The sequence below is a fragment of the Nansenia antarctica genome (assembly GCF_963989245.1).
Source record: "Nansenia antarctica genome assembly, chromosome: 3".
NCBI lineage: Eukaryota > Metazoa > Chordata > Actinopteri > Argentiniformes > Microstomatidae > Nansenia > Nansenia antarctica.
The window spans coordinates 29,639,878-29,657,928 of NC_137688.1; the positions used below are offsets into that span (position 1 = coordinate 29,639,878).

Sequence of the window (18,051 nt, forward strand, 5' to 3'; positions counted from 1 at the left end):
AGGGGATTAGAGAAAGAGACAGGGAGAAGTTGTTAGAAAAGTGTGTGCGTGTGTGTGCGGGGGGGGTGGTGGTTTGCCAAGGCTAGGGCAGCAGAAACAGAAGGCCCCGTGCCCACACACCACACAAGAGGGCTGCACAGTATGGAGGGGCTGGGGCAGGAGGCGGGAACACAACAACATGTTGGGAGAGAAAGAGAAGAAGCTTCCTCTTTGGTCTCCCAGCACATCAGAGGGCCCACAGTCCCCCCCCCCCCCAGAGTCCCCCAGTGATGGCAGCGCCCAAAACACGAGACACAGACAACACAGTCAGATACACAAGAATACATACGGTCGAGACTCCAAAAAACTAACAGACACGCAAACTATTCAGCCACGAGGCAAACAGTTCTGGGTATAGCAGGGAGCAAAAAAAAAGCTGTCCTTCACCCATTAAAGGAGAGCTTTAGAAAACTAGTGTTTCACAGAGGAAGAGCGAGAGTAAAAAGAGGGAGAGAGAGAGCCCAAGAGAGGGAGGGATGGATGGATATGAGGTAGAGACACTCAGCTGATACCATACCTCTATAGAGAATCACAATTCAACAGACTCTTTGCGCTTTACCATCACCCCTCTCTCAAGTGTTACAAATGGTAGTAGGACCTCTTTACCAACAAGATACAAAGGTCTTCCCACTGTGAAGGGCTTAGAAGCTCTCTCCCTTGGCTATGCTGCTGGCTGGAGACAGACAGAGAGAGAGAAAGAGAGAGACAGAGAGAGAGAGAGAAAGAGAGAGAGCGACTGGGATGCCTCTACATTCAGATTCAGTGTGGTGTACATTCCATTACTACGGATATCTAGAACTCAGGGAGGACTGGTGAAGGCAGAAATCGAAGGACGGGCTCATTGTAATGCATGGAATGGAATCAAGACAGATATCTAACACCCTTGTTTGACACCATTCCTTATTCCATTCCATGCATTACAATGAGCACGTTCTCCGATTTCTGCCTTCACCTGTCTCCCCGGCTAGAACCTGTAGTGAGTTTATGTGTTGCTTTAACTTGCTGTAATGGGTCGTTATGGGTTGGGTTGGGTCGGACTAGGGATGTACTGTAGACGTTTTCAGACAGTTGTCGGTACTGTAAGTGCAGTAAGTGCAGCCACTAAATGCATGGGATAGATTATGTGTTGGAAATCCACTTGAAGTATAGTAAGAATCATTCGCATTGGTCAGATAGAGTGACCAGCTGTCAAACAGTCTGATTGATCTTTCCACCATTATGATGGCACGAGGTACTCACATCAATGAACTTGTCTAGCGTTCAATAACAAGTCAGTGAGTGACGGGTAGCAGTCCCAATAAGAATGGTTGAGATCGCTATTGATTTTAGCGTCATGAGTCAGATTCATTGAATACATGTTGTAGTATACTGGTTGACATAATCACATTGTTGGTCATGTTATAGACCTTATGGAAACTATAATTTCTGTGGCATTGGTGTAACGCTTATTTATTTTATAGATATAGATATACGTTTACAAATCAACGTAAATGTGTTAGCTAGGAAGCTATTTTATATCTGTCGTCCCTGGGCATGTGATTTGTCATCCTACATTCCCTTTTAAAGGTTCTATAGAGTGGGACCATATGGTACAGTACAGAGCAGCCAGCAGCATAGGCCATTGCGTGGCAGAGTAGGAGGGAAGTCGAGAGGAGAAACATTACCTCGTTTGTGTGCATAGATGAAATCAAGGAAGCACTAAAATTACAAAACATGATTTTTTTACTTTTTCCTTTTACGATTTTGTAAACTCTTGAAGCTGTCAAATGATTTTTTCTGTTTTTGTCTTTTTGTCATAACACACACACAGTTTGAACATCCACAATGTTGCTAATATAAAGCAGGTTTTTGTTATATACCGTACGACTTAATGGCGAATACAGCTTGCGGTTCCACCAGTAGTGACCAATGGTGGATACAAAAAAACGACACACACGCAGACACACACACACCACAACGACCAACGACCACAACGAGCAAGGTTTGCTACAGAGGTCAAGTCCGCTCTCAACGAGGTGATGAACTCATGAACACAGACAGGAAGCAGCTTTTGTGTTCAGAGAACTTGTTTCGTGGTTGTAGTTGTTGTTGTTGTATTTCCCATCCAAACCCCACTTCCTCGTTCAGTATTCCTCAGTTGAAAGAGACAAGGTCAGTTTCTTATTCCAATGTTAAAAATGTAAACATTAAGAGGTGCCTTGGTTGAGGTACTGAGGTAAGTCTCGGGGTCGGGGGTGTTTTTCTAAGGCGGGTCAGCGATGCAGGCTCTTCTGGGCTTCCTTCAGCAGGGTGTCAAAATCCAGGGCATCGTACTTGCTCTTCACTGGGCCTGGTCCCGCCTCGTCTGAAGAGTACAAACATACCCCCGTCACAATACTGTCACGGCCACACACACTCCCACTGTACCAAAACTACACGGAAATACGCTTAACGTATCTACATTTAGAATAGCCATATTACTTTGCAAGTAAAAATCGTTGGGAGACATTGCATTATCAGTTTATGCTTCTCCTTCCTATATTCAAGTTTGGGCTGTATCAATGCCCTTGTGCAGGGTGGCCTGTTCTCTCCTTACCCAGATCTATGTAGCGCTTCCTGCTGAGCCTGCGCATACCGTTCCCTCCTCCGTTCTGGAAGAGAGGCTCTCGTCTGTGCCTCTGGACCTGCACCTGCCCCGTGGGCCCCTGGCGGATCTTAATGACTCCACAGCGCTCCCTACAGGCAACATAGAGCGACATGAGGTTTACCACAGTGGCCCTGGTGGGACACATCCACTCCACAGGGGACTGAACAGAGGTCAAAGACAGGTCAGGCCGTAAAGCTGATAATAAGGACCTACTCGTTTTTAATGATGACTTTGCAGTCGTCCGGGGCGCCGAAGGCCTCAAAGCGCTTACGCAGCATCGTCTGGGTGACGCTGCTCGGCAGGTTGTGAATGTAGAACACTTGGCAGTTGTCCTGGGCAATGACACCAAGGTAAATATCAGTACAGACAAGAGATTGGTTGCCAAGCACATGAGGCTGGTACTGTATCTCACTTTCAAAGAGGCTGTAAACACTAAGAATAGCATTGTAGTAGCCTAGTATATAATCGTTTTTATTTACCTCGTCGATTTGCTGCCCAGACTTGGTTTTGTTCCTCTGCTTGTCTCCATGGCAGGTCTCAGAGTTCTCACAGCCGCTGATAGGGGAGTGAGGCTGGCAGCAGCCGGAGTGGAGGATGGGGGAGGGCGAGCGAGATGGGGAGCTGCGCTCGCCCTCTTCCTCTGAGTTGTGAGGGGATAAGGCATGGGGCGATTCTGGATGTGGGGATGCCACCCGTCGCCCTTCCTCTTTGCTTTGGGCCGTGCTCAGGTACTCCGGGACCGTGGAGAAGATCCTGTCGTCTCGCTGACCCAGCCTGGACTCTGCCAGCTCCCCCTTGGGCGCGGGTCCTTCCTCTGTCTGGCGGAGGGAAGGGGACAACATTGCGGCCGTTCTCTTCCGGCTCTCTCCCAGGCTCAGCAGGCAGTAGTCGTGGTCACCGAACGTCCGGTAGATCACGCCTTTGGGTTCGCTGTCGGTGGCCTGGCCCATCTTGCGGAGCTGGGCATAGAGTTCCGTCTGCTCTGGGAGTTTACGGGAGTGGGCGCGCGTCAGCCAGGAGCCCTTTGGGGGGGACTCTCCTTTGAACAGCTCATCTTCCACAGGCTTGTGAGGGGGGGTGGTGGGAGGGGTGAGGCCTGGGAAACACACGCCACTCTCATGGTCACATGGTCCTCACAGAGGCTTCACAACAGGACTGGCAGGTTAACATTCGACAGAGATGAACTATTGACAGACAATTTCATTCTTCATGTTTAAACATCTTCAATAATCAACTGTTACTAGTGTGTACTTCAGTTAGCTTGTGTACTGAGTAACAGAAATGGCTGCTGCCAACTGCTTTCACAATGGAAAAGGCAATTTTGGAGCAGTTACATTGTAACATTATACAAACACAGCATAGAGAGGTGGCATATGGAAAGCTCATGATCCCATAATAGAGTAGAATATTATTCACATGGCCACACTTAAAACAGATTTCAACTTTAAAGGGTCAATGAAGCCTTCAAAAACCCTTCATTGGGCCGATATAGACAGTCATGTGAAAAGGATAGGACACCCCATGAAAACCTTTGTCTTTTTCAACATATTTAAACATACGGACATTTGTGTCATGTTCTAATGCTTTTGGTCTCGCGATCTGACGGAATGATCAGACTTTTCTTTCGAAAAATGTGAATTTCTGCGTTGTTGAAAATCAATAACACATCGCGAGTCAATTAACACAGCTTGTTTTGTGAGCCTGCTAACAATGTAAAGTAAAACAAAATATTTCATGGGGTGTCCTAATTTGTTCACATGACTGTATAAGCAAATTCAAAATACATAATAATCACCTTTTTATGTGCTATATCCCTACTGACACCTGGGGCCTCATTTATAAAAAAGTACTTGAACGTCATCTTTGACTTTCACGTAAGCAAATTTTTCTAAACGGACGTAAGCATTATTTATAAAACGGGCTGCGCTTGTTTTAAATTGCGTACGTGCTTCCTTCTATAAATACCAAATATACTTGGAATTGAACGCAAGTATGAGGTTTGTATTAACGCCCTGTGATAGAGGCTCAATTATAGCGGCTGAATTAAGACAAGTGCTATAATATAGGGTAGGCGTTCGTCTGGAAGCGGGAGAGGAGAGAAGAGTGGCTTCTCGGTAAGTTGCGTTTGTAACGTTTGATCATGACAACTAACCAGGCAAATGCTCATACTCAGTACTCAAGTTGTAAAAGAAAATCAGGGGGGATGGTGGATTTTATCATATGAGGACAATTTTTAGCATCCCCTCAGCGTCAGTGACTTCAGTGTCAGTAAAAAATATCATTAATGTCATTGCATGTGTGGGTGCCCCCTCGCACCTTGAAATAGCAGTAATACCACGTTCATTGATAAAATGACATAACGTATGGAAAGAGGGGAGGGCAGTTTCAGGTGACATTGAAAACATGATTGCGAACTCCCTTTGCGAACTCCCAGACACCGGAGAAACTCCAGTATAATTTAGCGCGTGGCCGGGCAAGGTCCGTTGTGGAACGCACTAGGCATGTTGAAGGGGAGATAGGCAGCTCCGGATGGATATAAAGAAAGACTGAAATACAATCTTAAACATCAGTTCCCTTTAAATCTTGAATTAAACTCATTTTCTCGGCTGATAACAACATCATTAATTTTATTACGAGCCATTTGCATGAATTACAGTAGGCACTGAGTGCGGCTCACATGACAGTAATAACATAACCAGTAGGTAATGTACGTACGCAAGGTCAATACTCGACGTAGAGCTACGATCGTTTCCACGGTCAAATTGACTCACGTTGAAATTGTATAAATCACTACGTTGACGTGGTTTTCTACGTACGACACGGGTAAGATCAAAATCAAAAAGTACTTTCTATAAATGAGGCCCCTGCACTCATGCTCTTTCCATAAGATATCATCCATGATATCACCATGCATCTTACTGCTGTTACTGAGCTGTGTGCTATACTCACCACCTGCTATGCTATCTGATCAGCACACACTACAAAAAGGCTCTAACCTAGAATCTCTTAAACTCTTCAGCTGAGAACCCTTTGAAGAACCCTGTTGGGTTCCATTTCAAACCCTTTCCACAAATAGTTCTATATGGAACCCAAAAGGGTCCTGCCTTCTTTAAAGGGTTCTGCCTTCTTTAGGGTTCTACCTTCTTTAAAGGGTTCTGCCTTCTTTAGGGTTCTACCTTCTTTAAAGGGTCCTACCTTCTTTAAAGGGTTCTACCTTCTTTAAAGGGTTCTACCTTCTTTAAAGGGTTCTATCTTCTTTAAAGGGTTCTACCTTCTTTAGGGTTCTACCTTCTTTAGGGTTCTACCTTCTTTAAAGGGTCCTACCTTCTTTAAAGGGTTCTACCTTCTTTAGGGTTCTGCCTTCTTTAAAGGGTTCTACCTTCTTTAAAGGGTTCTACCTTCTTTAAAGGGTTCTACCTTCTTTAAAGGGTTCTACCTTCTTTAGGGTTCTACCTTCTTTAAAGGGTTCTACCTTCTTTAAAGGGTTCTACCTTCTTTAAAGGGTTCTACCTTCTTTAAAGGGTTCTACCTTCTTTAGGGTTCTACCTTCTTTAAAGGGTTCTACCTTCTTTAAAGGGTTCTACCTTCTTTAAAGGGTTCTACCTTCTTTAGGGTTCTACCTTCTTTAAAGGGTTCTACCTTCTTTAAAGGGTTCTACCTTCTTTAGGGTTCTACCTTCTTTAAAGGGTTCTACCTTCTTTAGGGTTCTACCTTCTTTAAAGGGTTCTACCTTCTTTAAAGGGTTCTTCCACGGTGGCAGCTGAGGACCTTCTAAGAGAGCTTCACACTGCTTCCTTCTACACATGCAACTGGCAAAGACAGGTGAACTCAACATGCAGGTCCTCACCTGACCAAGGCAGGATCTGATACACAGCAGAGACACAGACAACACTAGGACAACATTACCTCAGACAACACTAGGACAACATTACCTGCTGTGCCACACAGGTCCACGCTGAGTGTCTGCTCAAAGGGCTTGGTGGCATACTGCGTGTCTCTGATCATGGGGAAGAGAGAGAGAGAAAGAGAGAGAGAGAGAGATTGCAGAGTCGTCACCAGGGCTTGGGGAGAAGGTGTGTTTGTGTGTGTGTGTGTTTGTACTTTTGTTTCTATGGATGCCCATTAGCTAGCTGTTTCTTTACTCTTTGTGGAGTCCAAAGAAAAGTGTGTGTGTGTGTGTGTTTGTTAGTGTCTTTCGGAGGCGGATACAAAGGCTCAAATGCTGACTCATTTATAAGAGGTTTTAGTGGATTTTAGTGGATTTAGTAATGTTCATTTTGTATTACCGGTACATCTCTTTGTAAATGTAAATTGTAAATGTGAGCTTCAAGCGTTTTTTTACAGCAGCTATGTGATTGACATTACAGTGCATTACAGTGCAAGCTCTGGCTGCTTTTGAGGTCTATTTTTGGAACTATGTTACCATGAAAGGCTCGTGTATGTGGAAGTGCTTTGGGGGATATTACAAGTCCACAAAGCAGAGACTAAGAGCCTTAAAAAACAGACTTCTCCTACTCAAATCGTGTGCCTATAACCGACAGTACACATTCTCAATTGCATGTCCTGGTTGATGCACAGAGCTATATGTATACAGAAAGCCTTGCAACCCGCAGATCGCGGGTTTGAATAGTGCTATGGACAACAATATTTGTTCATTCTTGTTGCTAATGCCTTCCCCTGACAACTTGGCCTAACCTTAACCACTGAAAGTGAATGTCTAACTGCCTACCTGCCACGGAACTGTCTTATATTCATCAACCAGGGCACACAGTTAGAACACATACTATTGTGTTTAGGCAAAAGATGTACTTAGGGGACTGTGATAACAGAAACAGTCATTTGGATGATTCCAAAAGGCTCCAGAAGTGTATGTTAAAAAGGGTGTTTAAGGTGATTAACTAGACTAGACAGAGGTCGGGTAGGGGGGTCTAGAGGACAGTTTAGTTTCAAGGAGTAGCTTAGCAACACAAACCCTGTCAGTTTGGGAGTCAGCGGCAGGCTGAGGCAGGCGCGTTTCTCTGCAACCAGAACAAGAGAAGAAGAGACGTTGGAACCAACAATTGACATTGCATGGTCAGAGAACACAGCATATTGAGCAGGTGTGTGTGTGTGTGTGTGTGTGTGTGTGTGTAAACAAACCAACCCATCTATCATCTTGTTGACGGCAGCATGTCCTTACCGTTCTGACAGCAGGAGTCGGGGGGTTGGTCTGTGGTTTGGGGGCTGCCGTTGTGGAGGGCGGTCTCTTTGTCTTTCTCCGGGTCGTCTCCCAGGGGGTGTTTCACAGCCGTGTCACTGTCCTCGCTGAGGAGGCGCGCAGCGGCGGGCTCCGTCCTGACCCGGCCCGCCCGCACCTTCTTGGCGAACCGGCTGGGGAAGGTTGCCAGCCTCCGGGAGCGGCGGACCGAGAAGGACGTGACGTCGTCCGCCTCAGGGCTCCGAGGCGCGTCGAAGAAGGCCCTGTCGCTCTCCGAGCCCGTGGGGCCAGAGTCTTTGAGCTCTGGTTTGGTTAAGCGGGGGATGGCGGTTGTGGTGGTGGTGGTCGAGGCGGGGGTCTCGGTCTTTCTCTCCTGCGCTGGAGGCTTGGCGGAGGACGCCCCACCTCGGGTGGCGTGGATGTAGGGGGCGCTGTGGAGTCTGTAAGGCTTGCTCACGTCAAACGAGTTGACCGTCTCGAGGAGCTCGCGCAGGAGAGAGTTGGCCTTGAGTTCCCGCCTGCGGACGAAGGCCAGCCGCGGCCGCGCCGCGCTCTGAGCCGGGGGGGCCGGGGGGGGGGGGCGCCTTGTGACAGCTCCCGGGGACGCGGGCTCCCGACTGGCACTCGGGCCTGGCCCTGCGAGCGGCCGCCTGGCACTCGCGGCGGTCCCAGGCACCCTGCTTGCGTGCCGGCAGGCAGTACGTGTGCATGTACTTGATGAGTTCCACCACAGAGTGCAGTTCTTTCTCAGAGGAAAACTGGGGTTGAGGGGGCTCGGCCGGGGCGGCGCTCTCGCCCTCACTGCTGGAGGACTCTTCTTCCTCCTCCTCCTCCTCCTCCTCCTCGGACTCACTTTCCTCGTCCTCCTCGTCATCTTCCTCTTCCTCCTCCTCGGTGTCGGCTGACGGGGCGTCCTCGGCCTCGTTTGCGGTGGTGAGGTGGCGGTGGAGTTCTGTGCACAGGCGTCCGGCCGGTCGGACTGCCCGGGGCTTACGCTGCTGCGTGACGTCACACTGCAGACAGAACCAGAGAGAGAGAGACCAGAGAGAGAGAGAGAGACCAGAGATGGGTTACCAAAAGCCGACATGGCCGCCGAAAGCGTAAAATAAACAAATGACTCATTAAATGTCAGATCTGTCAGTGACAGCAGTGTGTACAAGTCAACAATGCCTCTGTAACTGTACCAGATCCCTGTACAGGGCAGAATGTCTGTTTACCAAAGTTCTAGAACATTCCTTCTTTTTCATATCAATGTTCCCTGAGAAAGACAGAGAGAGAAAGAGAGAGCGAGAGAAGAATACTGAGGATTCAATCTATCTTTATGAAACAACCCACTCTACACCAATGCTACCCTCTCCTCAAAACCTGGCTTAGCCCTGAACTAGCACCCGGCACCTTCCACCTAGGGGTCCATGGCCTCTGGAAACACTAGAATCAATCTTCATCTTGGTGGTCAAGCACCCAGACCTGTGTGTGTGTGTGTGTGTGTGTGTGTGTGTGTGTGTGTGTGTGTGTGTGTGTGCGTGTGTGTGTGTGTGTGTGTGTGTGTGTTGTCTAGGGTTGTTGAGAGCACAGTTGAGGGAAAGACTACTACACATTGAGTGCTGAGGCAGTGTGTGGAATAACAAAACACCTCGATGGTCAAGGATGGCATTTCCTTCCATGGATGTCCTCACACGTCCCTGAGGTGTACAGTACCCCCCTCCCGGCCCCCCTGCTCTAAAGCCCAGTCCAGCTCCCACTCACCTTCACCAAGGGTCTCACAGGCTTCAGGCTCCTGCTGCTATGGCGCTGCCCACTGCTGTCTTTGTGTGTGTCGAGGCCCGTGGGCACGTTAGGGGGGGACAGCAGGAGCTTTTTCAGCTGTAGAGAAGAGAAGAAGAGAAGGGGAGACAGAGGTTGGGACTACTGTCATTCACAAATCTCCCGTACCCTGTCCATCAACGCACAACATAAAAGCAACATCGTAGTACAGGTCTCATTTGGGATTACATCACCAGCCTGCAAATGACACCCCCCCCCCCCCTACTCCCTCATTTCCTGCCTCCCTCTACAGCAATGAGAGGAAGAAAAAGGAAGCTGTTGAACATGAGATCAAAAGGAAACAAATGTCAATGTTCCCCCATTGTCCCCCCCCCCCCCCCCCCCCCCCTCCCCTTCGCAATTGAAAGTCATTTACACTTGAGGCGGTGGCAGCAGTAGCAACAGCAGCAGCAACACTGGCTTTGGCACGCAGCAAGGATAGCAACGGGGAGGGAGAGACTGAGAACCATGTGTGTGAGGTTACAGTACAGGTTTGGCTGGACCTAAATGACCACTCTCTATATTCTTACAACTCTTGGTTGAAATCAATGACGACATAGGTGAGGGATCCTCATAGGTGAGGGCCCTCTGTGCTAATTGAGTCGCCGGCGCTTGTCAGAAGGTGCCAATTTGGCGTGGGTCTCAATGATCCTCCCTCAGCGTTCATTGAGAGAAGTGAAGGGGGGGAGCGGGGAGGGGGGGTGCTGAAGGTTCCGTCCCGTGTGTACTAAAAAGCTTTGGCACGGCTGGGCCGTCTGTGCCATGAAAGGCTACTCTACTCTACCCGCTGGCCCGCTTCCTGGTGCCATTTCTCAATGAAGCCCTTGTTCTCTGTTCACACACACTGGGCCAGGCAGGTCAGCCGCAGTGGCGCCTCCCCGCCAGCAGAGGGGGCCCTGCGCCTCCACTCACACACACACACACGCACACACTGGGCACCAGGCCCCGCAGGGAAACACTGTAGCTAAAGCCCCCAGCCCTTCTTGTCTTAGGGATGGAGAGGGTTCGAAGGCAAGGAGCTGGCCTGGTGCATTTTCACAATTTTCAACCATATTCTGACTTATTAAGGGGTCATTTTGTCGTTAGGAGTGGGTGCTGATGGGTTATGATTTTGTTTATAGTTGGGGGGGGAGGGAGGTTGAACACAATCATAAAACGGTGCCGTCTTGTTGACAATTCCAATATCTGTCTGATCTACTGTTTATTTTGTATACAAATACCTGCATGACCAGCATGACCAGCACGCACGACAACGCAAAACAGAAGAACCGGATTTGCTCGTTTGGTCTTATTGCTGCCATCAGTGCCACTGCCAACCAACTCCAATTAAAGTTCTCAAGCCATCTAAGGACATCAACATCGGGGTCATTTCCACCAATTTCAGAAAAATGTCCCCTGGACCCATGTACCAAGTCCAAACGCTATCCTGTCATTGTGCTTATCCGCCCGTGAACAGGCTGCAGACCATCTACAGGAGGTATGCAGCTAGTTTCATTCAGAGCTTTCACACAATAGCATCTTTGTAACCCTTGACAAAATGAGACTACTGTGGCTATAAATGCTCTTTAAAAAATCTAATCATGTGTCCATTTGTAACTTAAGGAAAATTAAGGAAATATATTTTGGCATTATTTTCGCAATAAGGACATATTAGAGGTAATCGGATATTACCTTACTAGACTAATTTCCTTCTTCTATTTAGTGCCACTAAATTGCATAACAGGTTTTTGCATGATGAGGTGAGTGCAGAGAATACAGAACGGGCAAAACATATTAAACAATGTCATGAAACGCTACAAATAGTACAGTAGTTCTTAACATTGTTGAAAGCATTTTTCTGTTACAGTCGTAAGCAGGCATGAGTAGACAGGGACAGTACACAGTTGAAAAGAAAAAACATGTTTTTCCTGGAACGTGGTTCAGAGAGAGGGGGATAGAGGGCGTGAGGGATAGAGGCATCCCACAGGACAGTGTGAAAGGAGATGGGGGGCTGAGGGTTAAAGGGGAGGGGGGGATGGGGGGATTGAGGGAGGCGGGAGGCGGGAGGAGGAGGAGAGCGACTGGGTCACAGGTTTCTCTGCATCAGCTCAGGAGGCCACGCTGAAGCTGGTGGCCCAGAGTGGGAGGATGGGACCTAGGGGGGCAGACAGGGGCATGAGTGTACCACCCCAGGAAGACAGGAAAGGTGGAGAGATAACAAAAAAGAAAATAGGATGATTGAATGAGAGTTAGGGAGTTACGGGAAGGAAAAAACGTGTGAGAGAGAGAGAGAGAGAGAGAGAGAGAGAGCCTCTGTACTAAAGTAGTCCTAGATGAGGTGTGGTGCGTGTGTGTGCGAATGTGTGTGCGTGTCTGTGTGTGTGTGTGTGTGTGTGTGTGTGTGGCAGTCCGTTCGCCTGCCAGCCTGGCCTGTAAGAAGCAAATCTCGTTAGGAGTAGTTGCTAAAAAGAATGGGAGGAAAAAAAGCCCAAAATGAGAAAAATTCAGACCTTTGTTGCCTATCATACCCATGCTGTGGGGTAGTCAGAGGCCCATCCACATCCACCTTAAACAGGAAGTAAGGGTTCTTACTAGAGACGGGTCTTCTGTCTCTGGGCTTAGGGCGCATGGGAAGGGCTCGTGCTCTTCCTCCTCCTCCTCCTCCTCAGGCCCCTCCCCCAGCGAGGGAAACACTGAGAGCCCCCCCACCTCGTCCTCCACCATGCCGTCCAGGCTGTCTGTGAGCGCCGCAAGCAGCGCCGCATTCTCCTCTTCTATCTATAGGGGGCGGGAGAGAGAGAGGGGAGGGGGCGGGAGAAAGAAACAGTGAGTGAGCATTATTCTCTATGACGTCCTCAGTTACAACAGAGAGCACCTTCGCCCTTGTTTCCTTTCTCCATCTCTCCATCTCTACTCCTCTCCATCTCTACTCCTCTACATCTCTACGCCTCTACATCTCTACATCTCTACTCCTCTACATTTCTACTCCTCTACATCTCTACATCTCTACATTTCTACTCCTCTACATCTCTACATCTCTACATCTCTACTCCTCTACATTTCTACTCCTCTACATCTCTACATCTCTACTCCTCTACATCTCTACTCCTCTACATTTCTACTCCTCTACATCTCTACATCTCTACATCTCTACATCTCTACTCCTCTACATCTCTACATCTCTACTCCTCTACATCTCTACTCCTCTACATCTCTACTCCTCTACATCTCTACATCTCTACATCTCTACATCTCTACATCTCTACATCTCTACTCCTCTACATCTCTACATCTCTACTCTACATCTCTACTCCTCTACATCTCTACTCCTCTACATCTCTACATCTCTACATCTCTACTCCTCTACATCTCTACATCTCTACTCTACTCCTCTACATCTCTACATCTCTACATGTCTACACCTCTACATCTCTACATCTCTAAATCTCTACTCCACTACTCCCTCGGGAGGAGGAGTCAGTGAGTGCCCAGTGCATCAGCATCGTACCAACAGAACCCCCGCCCCCTCCCGTCCCCTGAACTCCCCCTGAAGATGGTCGTGAGGGCGCCATCCACAGCGCTGCCATTAGAACTGCTGCCATCCTGCTAAGAGCACTCAGTCTGGTGGTGGAGCCCGCCCCCGCCAAGCAAGGGAGGTATCATCTTACGCACACACCCACACACACGCACACACACACGCACACACATACACACACACACACACACACACACACACACACACGCACACGCACACCTGAAGGTTATACAAACTAAGCTAGGAGAGACAATCGATGTCTTCCAACGCAGCATCCCCCCCCAAAAAAACACTCCCGAGGGGATAGTCCCCGAGTCCAATCTCTAGTCTGGCCTGGGAAATCAATCCCAACAAGGGATTATAATCAAGCGGATGGCAAAATAAGACTGGGGCAACAACAAGTGATGGGCTCAGTGAATCACTCCATCCCTGGCAGCTTACGAGCAAGCACATTATTTGAGATCTGTGCATTAGTCCAATCGATGGGAATGCGGAGGGTGGAGATCTAGCTGAGAGGGGGGAAATCCTCTGGGAAAGGCTCTGAGTCGGCCTGGAGGGTCTGAAGCGTTTGGAGGTTAGTGGCAGACAGTTGGGGCCGAGGCCTTTGCTAGGAGACCCGAGCGGTCAGGCCAAGGCTTACCTCGAAGAGCTGGGCGTCCCCTGTGCTGTACTGGATGGAGGCAGGGGAGATGTCTGACTGGTCGTTGCACCAGTGGAGCTCGCTGAGGCAGTTGACAGAGTCGAAGTCGCTGGCGTCCAGCTGAGAGAGGTCAATGTCTGGGAAGTCAGCGTCCAGGCGGTCCGAGCTGACCTCCTCCTCCCCATACTGAACGTACAGAGAGAGAGAGAGAGAGAGAGAGAGAGAGAGAGAGAGAGAGAGAGAGAGAGAGAGAGAGAGAGAGAGAGAGAGAGAGAGAGAGAGAGAGAAAGGTCAGGTTAGACTGAGATCAAAAGCCAATCATTTCTTTTCTCTATCTCATATCTTTATCTTTCTTTTTTAAATATATCTTTAAATAGTGTCTCTTGTTCCAAATAGCTTTAAATGCTTAAGAAAATCAATGAAAGAGAATGTGAAGGCAGTAGCCAAGGCACTTAAAGCATGTGACTGCAGTACTCTAGTCAATGACACACACTGACACAGCCCTCTCTGACACAGCCCTCTCTGAGAGCCTCCTCCAAGTCCCTCAGCACGCGGTCATTTACAGCTAATGGGCACACTGTTGACATATGCGGCCATGCTTCTAACACCAACCTGCGCTGAAACCATGACACACACACACACACACACACACACACACACACACACACAGAGTCACACGCATGTAGATGGGTTTGGTGGTGCTGGCCGCATGTGATTTAAATGTATTTACATGTGGCTGATACAAAGACGGTGATGACTTCCAGTGTGACTTCCAGTGTGAATGGGTTCATGTGTTGATACTGTATTGTCATTCAAACAATGAAGGTTATGTTGTGTGCTAGATAAAGGCTCTATTAAAACAGCAAGACGTAATCGTAACCAGGTTCTCACACAGAGTTCATCGTTAATGTCTAATGTTCACATGCGTCGTCAGCAACATTACACACATGTCACAGCCGTCACATCAGGTATTGGACCATGTGTAAACTCCTCAAGATTTGTTCTAACTTGGTAATAGCGTATTGGGTGTTCTTAATGGAATCTAGGATCCAATATGATCTGAGTGTCTGTCACACAGGGATGAGCAAATCAGTATCAATCGTTATTAATCCTAGAATATCTTTCGGAGTCAGACATAACGTCAGATAGAACTTGGGTTAGTTGGTCATGTGACTACTTGTGTGTCCATAACCGTCTGAAATTGTACTGGGAAATTCTTCACGCACATGTACACACACACACACACACACACACACACACACACACACACACACACACACACACACATACATATACCACACAATAAACATCACACAATACACACCACACAATACAAACACACACACATACACACAAGCTGACACAGAGACAGAGCCACCACACTGGTCAACTGGACCTCAGATACCGTGGTAAATGTAGCTTTTCTGTAGCCTAAATCAGTGTGAAAGGAAGTGGCTGGAGTCCCTGGGGTGAGGAGAGATGGAAAGTGCATTTCAACCCAGGGAGGGGCAGGAAGCCAACGTGACGACTGAGGAGAGGAGAGGAGGAGACTTGTGCTGCTCAACATCCTGTCCCATTCTCTCCTTCTTCAGATGGAATAAGGGATGCCAGGGCATCAGAAGGTTATGTATGTATGTGAGTGTGTGTGTGTGTGTGTGTGTGTGTGTGTGTGTGTGTGTGTGTGTGTGTGTGTATGCACTGACAGGCGTCTCCACCTGTTCCCCTTGTGTGGAAGAGAGGGGGGCAAGGGTGTGTCTGTGTGTGTGTACGTGTGTGCGTGCGTGCGTGTGTGTATTACTGTGACTGTGCAGTTTGCAGGAGGCCGACAGCATGAATATTCTACGGCCGGGGCCTATGCATGTTTGATGAGCAGACCAACACTAAATACTGCAGCTCTGTTTCACACGGCCACCGCCGCTCAAAGTCAACTCAGTTCCGCTCATTTCATTAAACCTGACGACCGGGGGAGCGGCCGCTTACAGGCACGGTCGCCGTCTTTTGTGAAAGACCATTTGGACCAATCACCGGCAGTCACTCTGGACAATGCCAACGAGGAGCCCTGAGACAAGCGGACCATCAGAACCAGGTGTAGAACGCCGGCCTCGCAGGAAGACTGCCCTTCTGTTACCAGAACACCCCTTCCTGTTACGAAAAATGGCAGATAGCAGACCGGGCTGGCCGAAATGTTAGATCAGACCAGAACAGTATCCCTCTGATGAACACGCTGCACATACACACTATACTGCACATACACACTATACTGCACATACACACTATACTGCACATACACACTATACTGCACATAGACGCTGCACATACACTATACTGTGGTTTGGAGCATAAGAGATTGGACTGCAATAAATGTATATCATTTATGAGTCCATAAATTGCCGGCGTAGAGTGTGACACTTGCGCTGGTATTGTAGCGCTGTAATGATCAAAGGACTGATTGCTCAAGCAGCTGAATTATGATGTCGCAAACTGTGTGTGAGAGAAAGGGGGGGGGGGGGGGGGGTGAGTGAGAGACAGAGAGAGAGATTTCAGTAGTCAGGGGAGAGGATAGGGGAGGATGCCCTCTGTAAGGCCCCACCCCCACCCAATCCCCCACCGCTGACTCCAGCAGCTGATGCAGGTGTGAGGTGTGTGTGTGTGTGTGTGTGTGTGTGTGTGTGTGTGTGTATGTATGCTGTTGAAGCTTTTAGCACTCCGCTCACATCCTCTGACTCCCCCCCCCCCCGCTCCCCATAGCTCAGCGCATCCCTCCCCCCTCTCCTCCTCCCTGCTCTAAGGGAAGAGAAGAGACGGGCTAATCAATTCCAGCGTTGTCCGACCGCTCTTTATTTCCAGGCAGGCTTTGTATTTTTTGCCCCGTTTTTTCTCTCTCTCTCTCCCTCTCCATTGCAGACTGCCTGGATATCAATCAATACAAACATCCTTGGGCACTGAAGGTTTAAGGTCACAGGCTGAACGGGCACACACACACACACACACACACAGGCTGCTAACACCCCAGCCGTGTGTCGTCGTGGGGTGTGTGTGAGAGTGTGTGTGTGTGTGTGTGTGTGACATGTGACATACGTGACCCCCCTATCAGCAGCAGTCACGCGATCCTTGCTCTCCGCATCGCCCCGGTGGCAGATTGAATAACATACCAGCACCAGGGTTAGGGTTATGAATAACATACCAGCACCAGACCGCTGCCTTATTTGAAGCAGAGCTGGCCTCATGTCATTGGGTCCTATCAACAGGAACACACTGTTGTGGATTAGCATAATAAGGAAGGGCTTATAACCCACGCGACTCCATGTTCTTCCTCTCATAATGCCTACAATGGCTGTTCCACTGAACATCAGCGCAGGAATCATCATGCACAAAAATGGAGGAAACTAAAGAATCTAAAAATACACTGATTGTCTGGAGGCCTGAGTGGTGAGCAGCTAACTCCACGCACCTTTTGAATAACAATGAACCAAATGAAATGCTAAACGACCGGCTATATAAGACATCTAAAGGACGTGAGTCAGGATGTGATATAATACAACTAGACATGTGAGCACTCTGAGTGGCATGTAAACCCCTTCCTACTGACATGGAAACACAGTCCTGTGTGTGGTTAAACATACGCCGAGAATTATGCAAATGGGGCAGCATCATGGTTACTCCAAGAATCGCCATCTACTGTATCGAGACTATCCATTGAGCTCTTATGTCCTTTCTCTCTCTCTCTCTCTCCCCCTCTCTCCTTCTCTCTCTTTCTAACCCCCTCGTTCTTTCTCTCTTTCTCACCCCTCATGCCCTGTCTCTCTCCCTCCCTCTCATTGTAACCCCTTACTCTCTCTCTATCTATCTCTCTCCCTCCCTCTTTTAGTCTCCCTCCTCCCTCTCTCTCTATCTCTATCTTTCCTGGTCTCTCTCAGCTGCTATGGTGAACATGTCTTTAAATACGTGACATCAACAGAATGCCCAAGGACAAACACAGGGTGACGCACTGCTTTTAGATGGCCTCTGTGTTAACTACTGCACCAGGCCAGGCCCGACAGGCTGACCAGGCACTAAGTAAAGGTACACAATCCATAGTGGCCTTTTGAGGATATGCCTTTAGGGACGTTAAATTGAATCCAAAATAGATCTGGACGGGTAGACTAGTGGATAGTGAGTTGGACTGGTGAATGATTGGAAGGTTGTGGGTTCAAATCCTGCCTGAAATACCACCACTAGTGTGGTTGACCACA

The 18,051-nt window shown here is 48.5% G+C and overlaps 1 protein-coding gene across 1 annotated transcript in view; it reads right to left on the reverse strand.

Annotated features, from left to right (window-relative positions):
- Nucleotides 1-2,133: 2,133 nt before the first annotated feature.
- ppargc1b (peroxisome proliferator-activated receptor gamma, coactivator 1 beta) overlaps nt 2,134-18,051 on the reverse strand; it is a gene marked incomplete at its 5' end in the record, with an annotated part of 42,076 nt that continues 26,158 nt past the window's right edge. The window contains 11 exon segments of the mRNA XM_080527851.1: nt 2,134-2,383; nt 2,615-2,754; nt 2,879-2,997; nt 3,145-3,761; nt 6,598-6,662; nt 7,638-7,683; nt 7,845-8,430; nt 8,432-8,875; nt 9,609-9,725; nt 12,237-12,422; nt 13,820-14,005. Coding sequence (XP_080383977.1) covers nt 2,292-2,383; nt 2,615-2,754; nt 2,879-2,997; nt 3,145-3,761; nt 6,598-6,662; nt 7,638-7,683; nt 7,845-8,430; nt 8,432-8,875; nt 9,609-9,725; nt 12,237-12,422; nt 13,820-14,005 — 2,598 coding nt within the window. The 3' untranslated portion in view covers nt 2,134-2,291.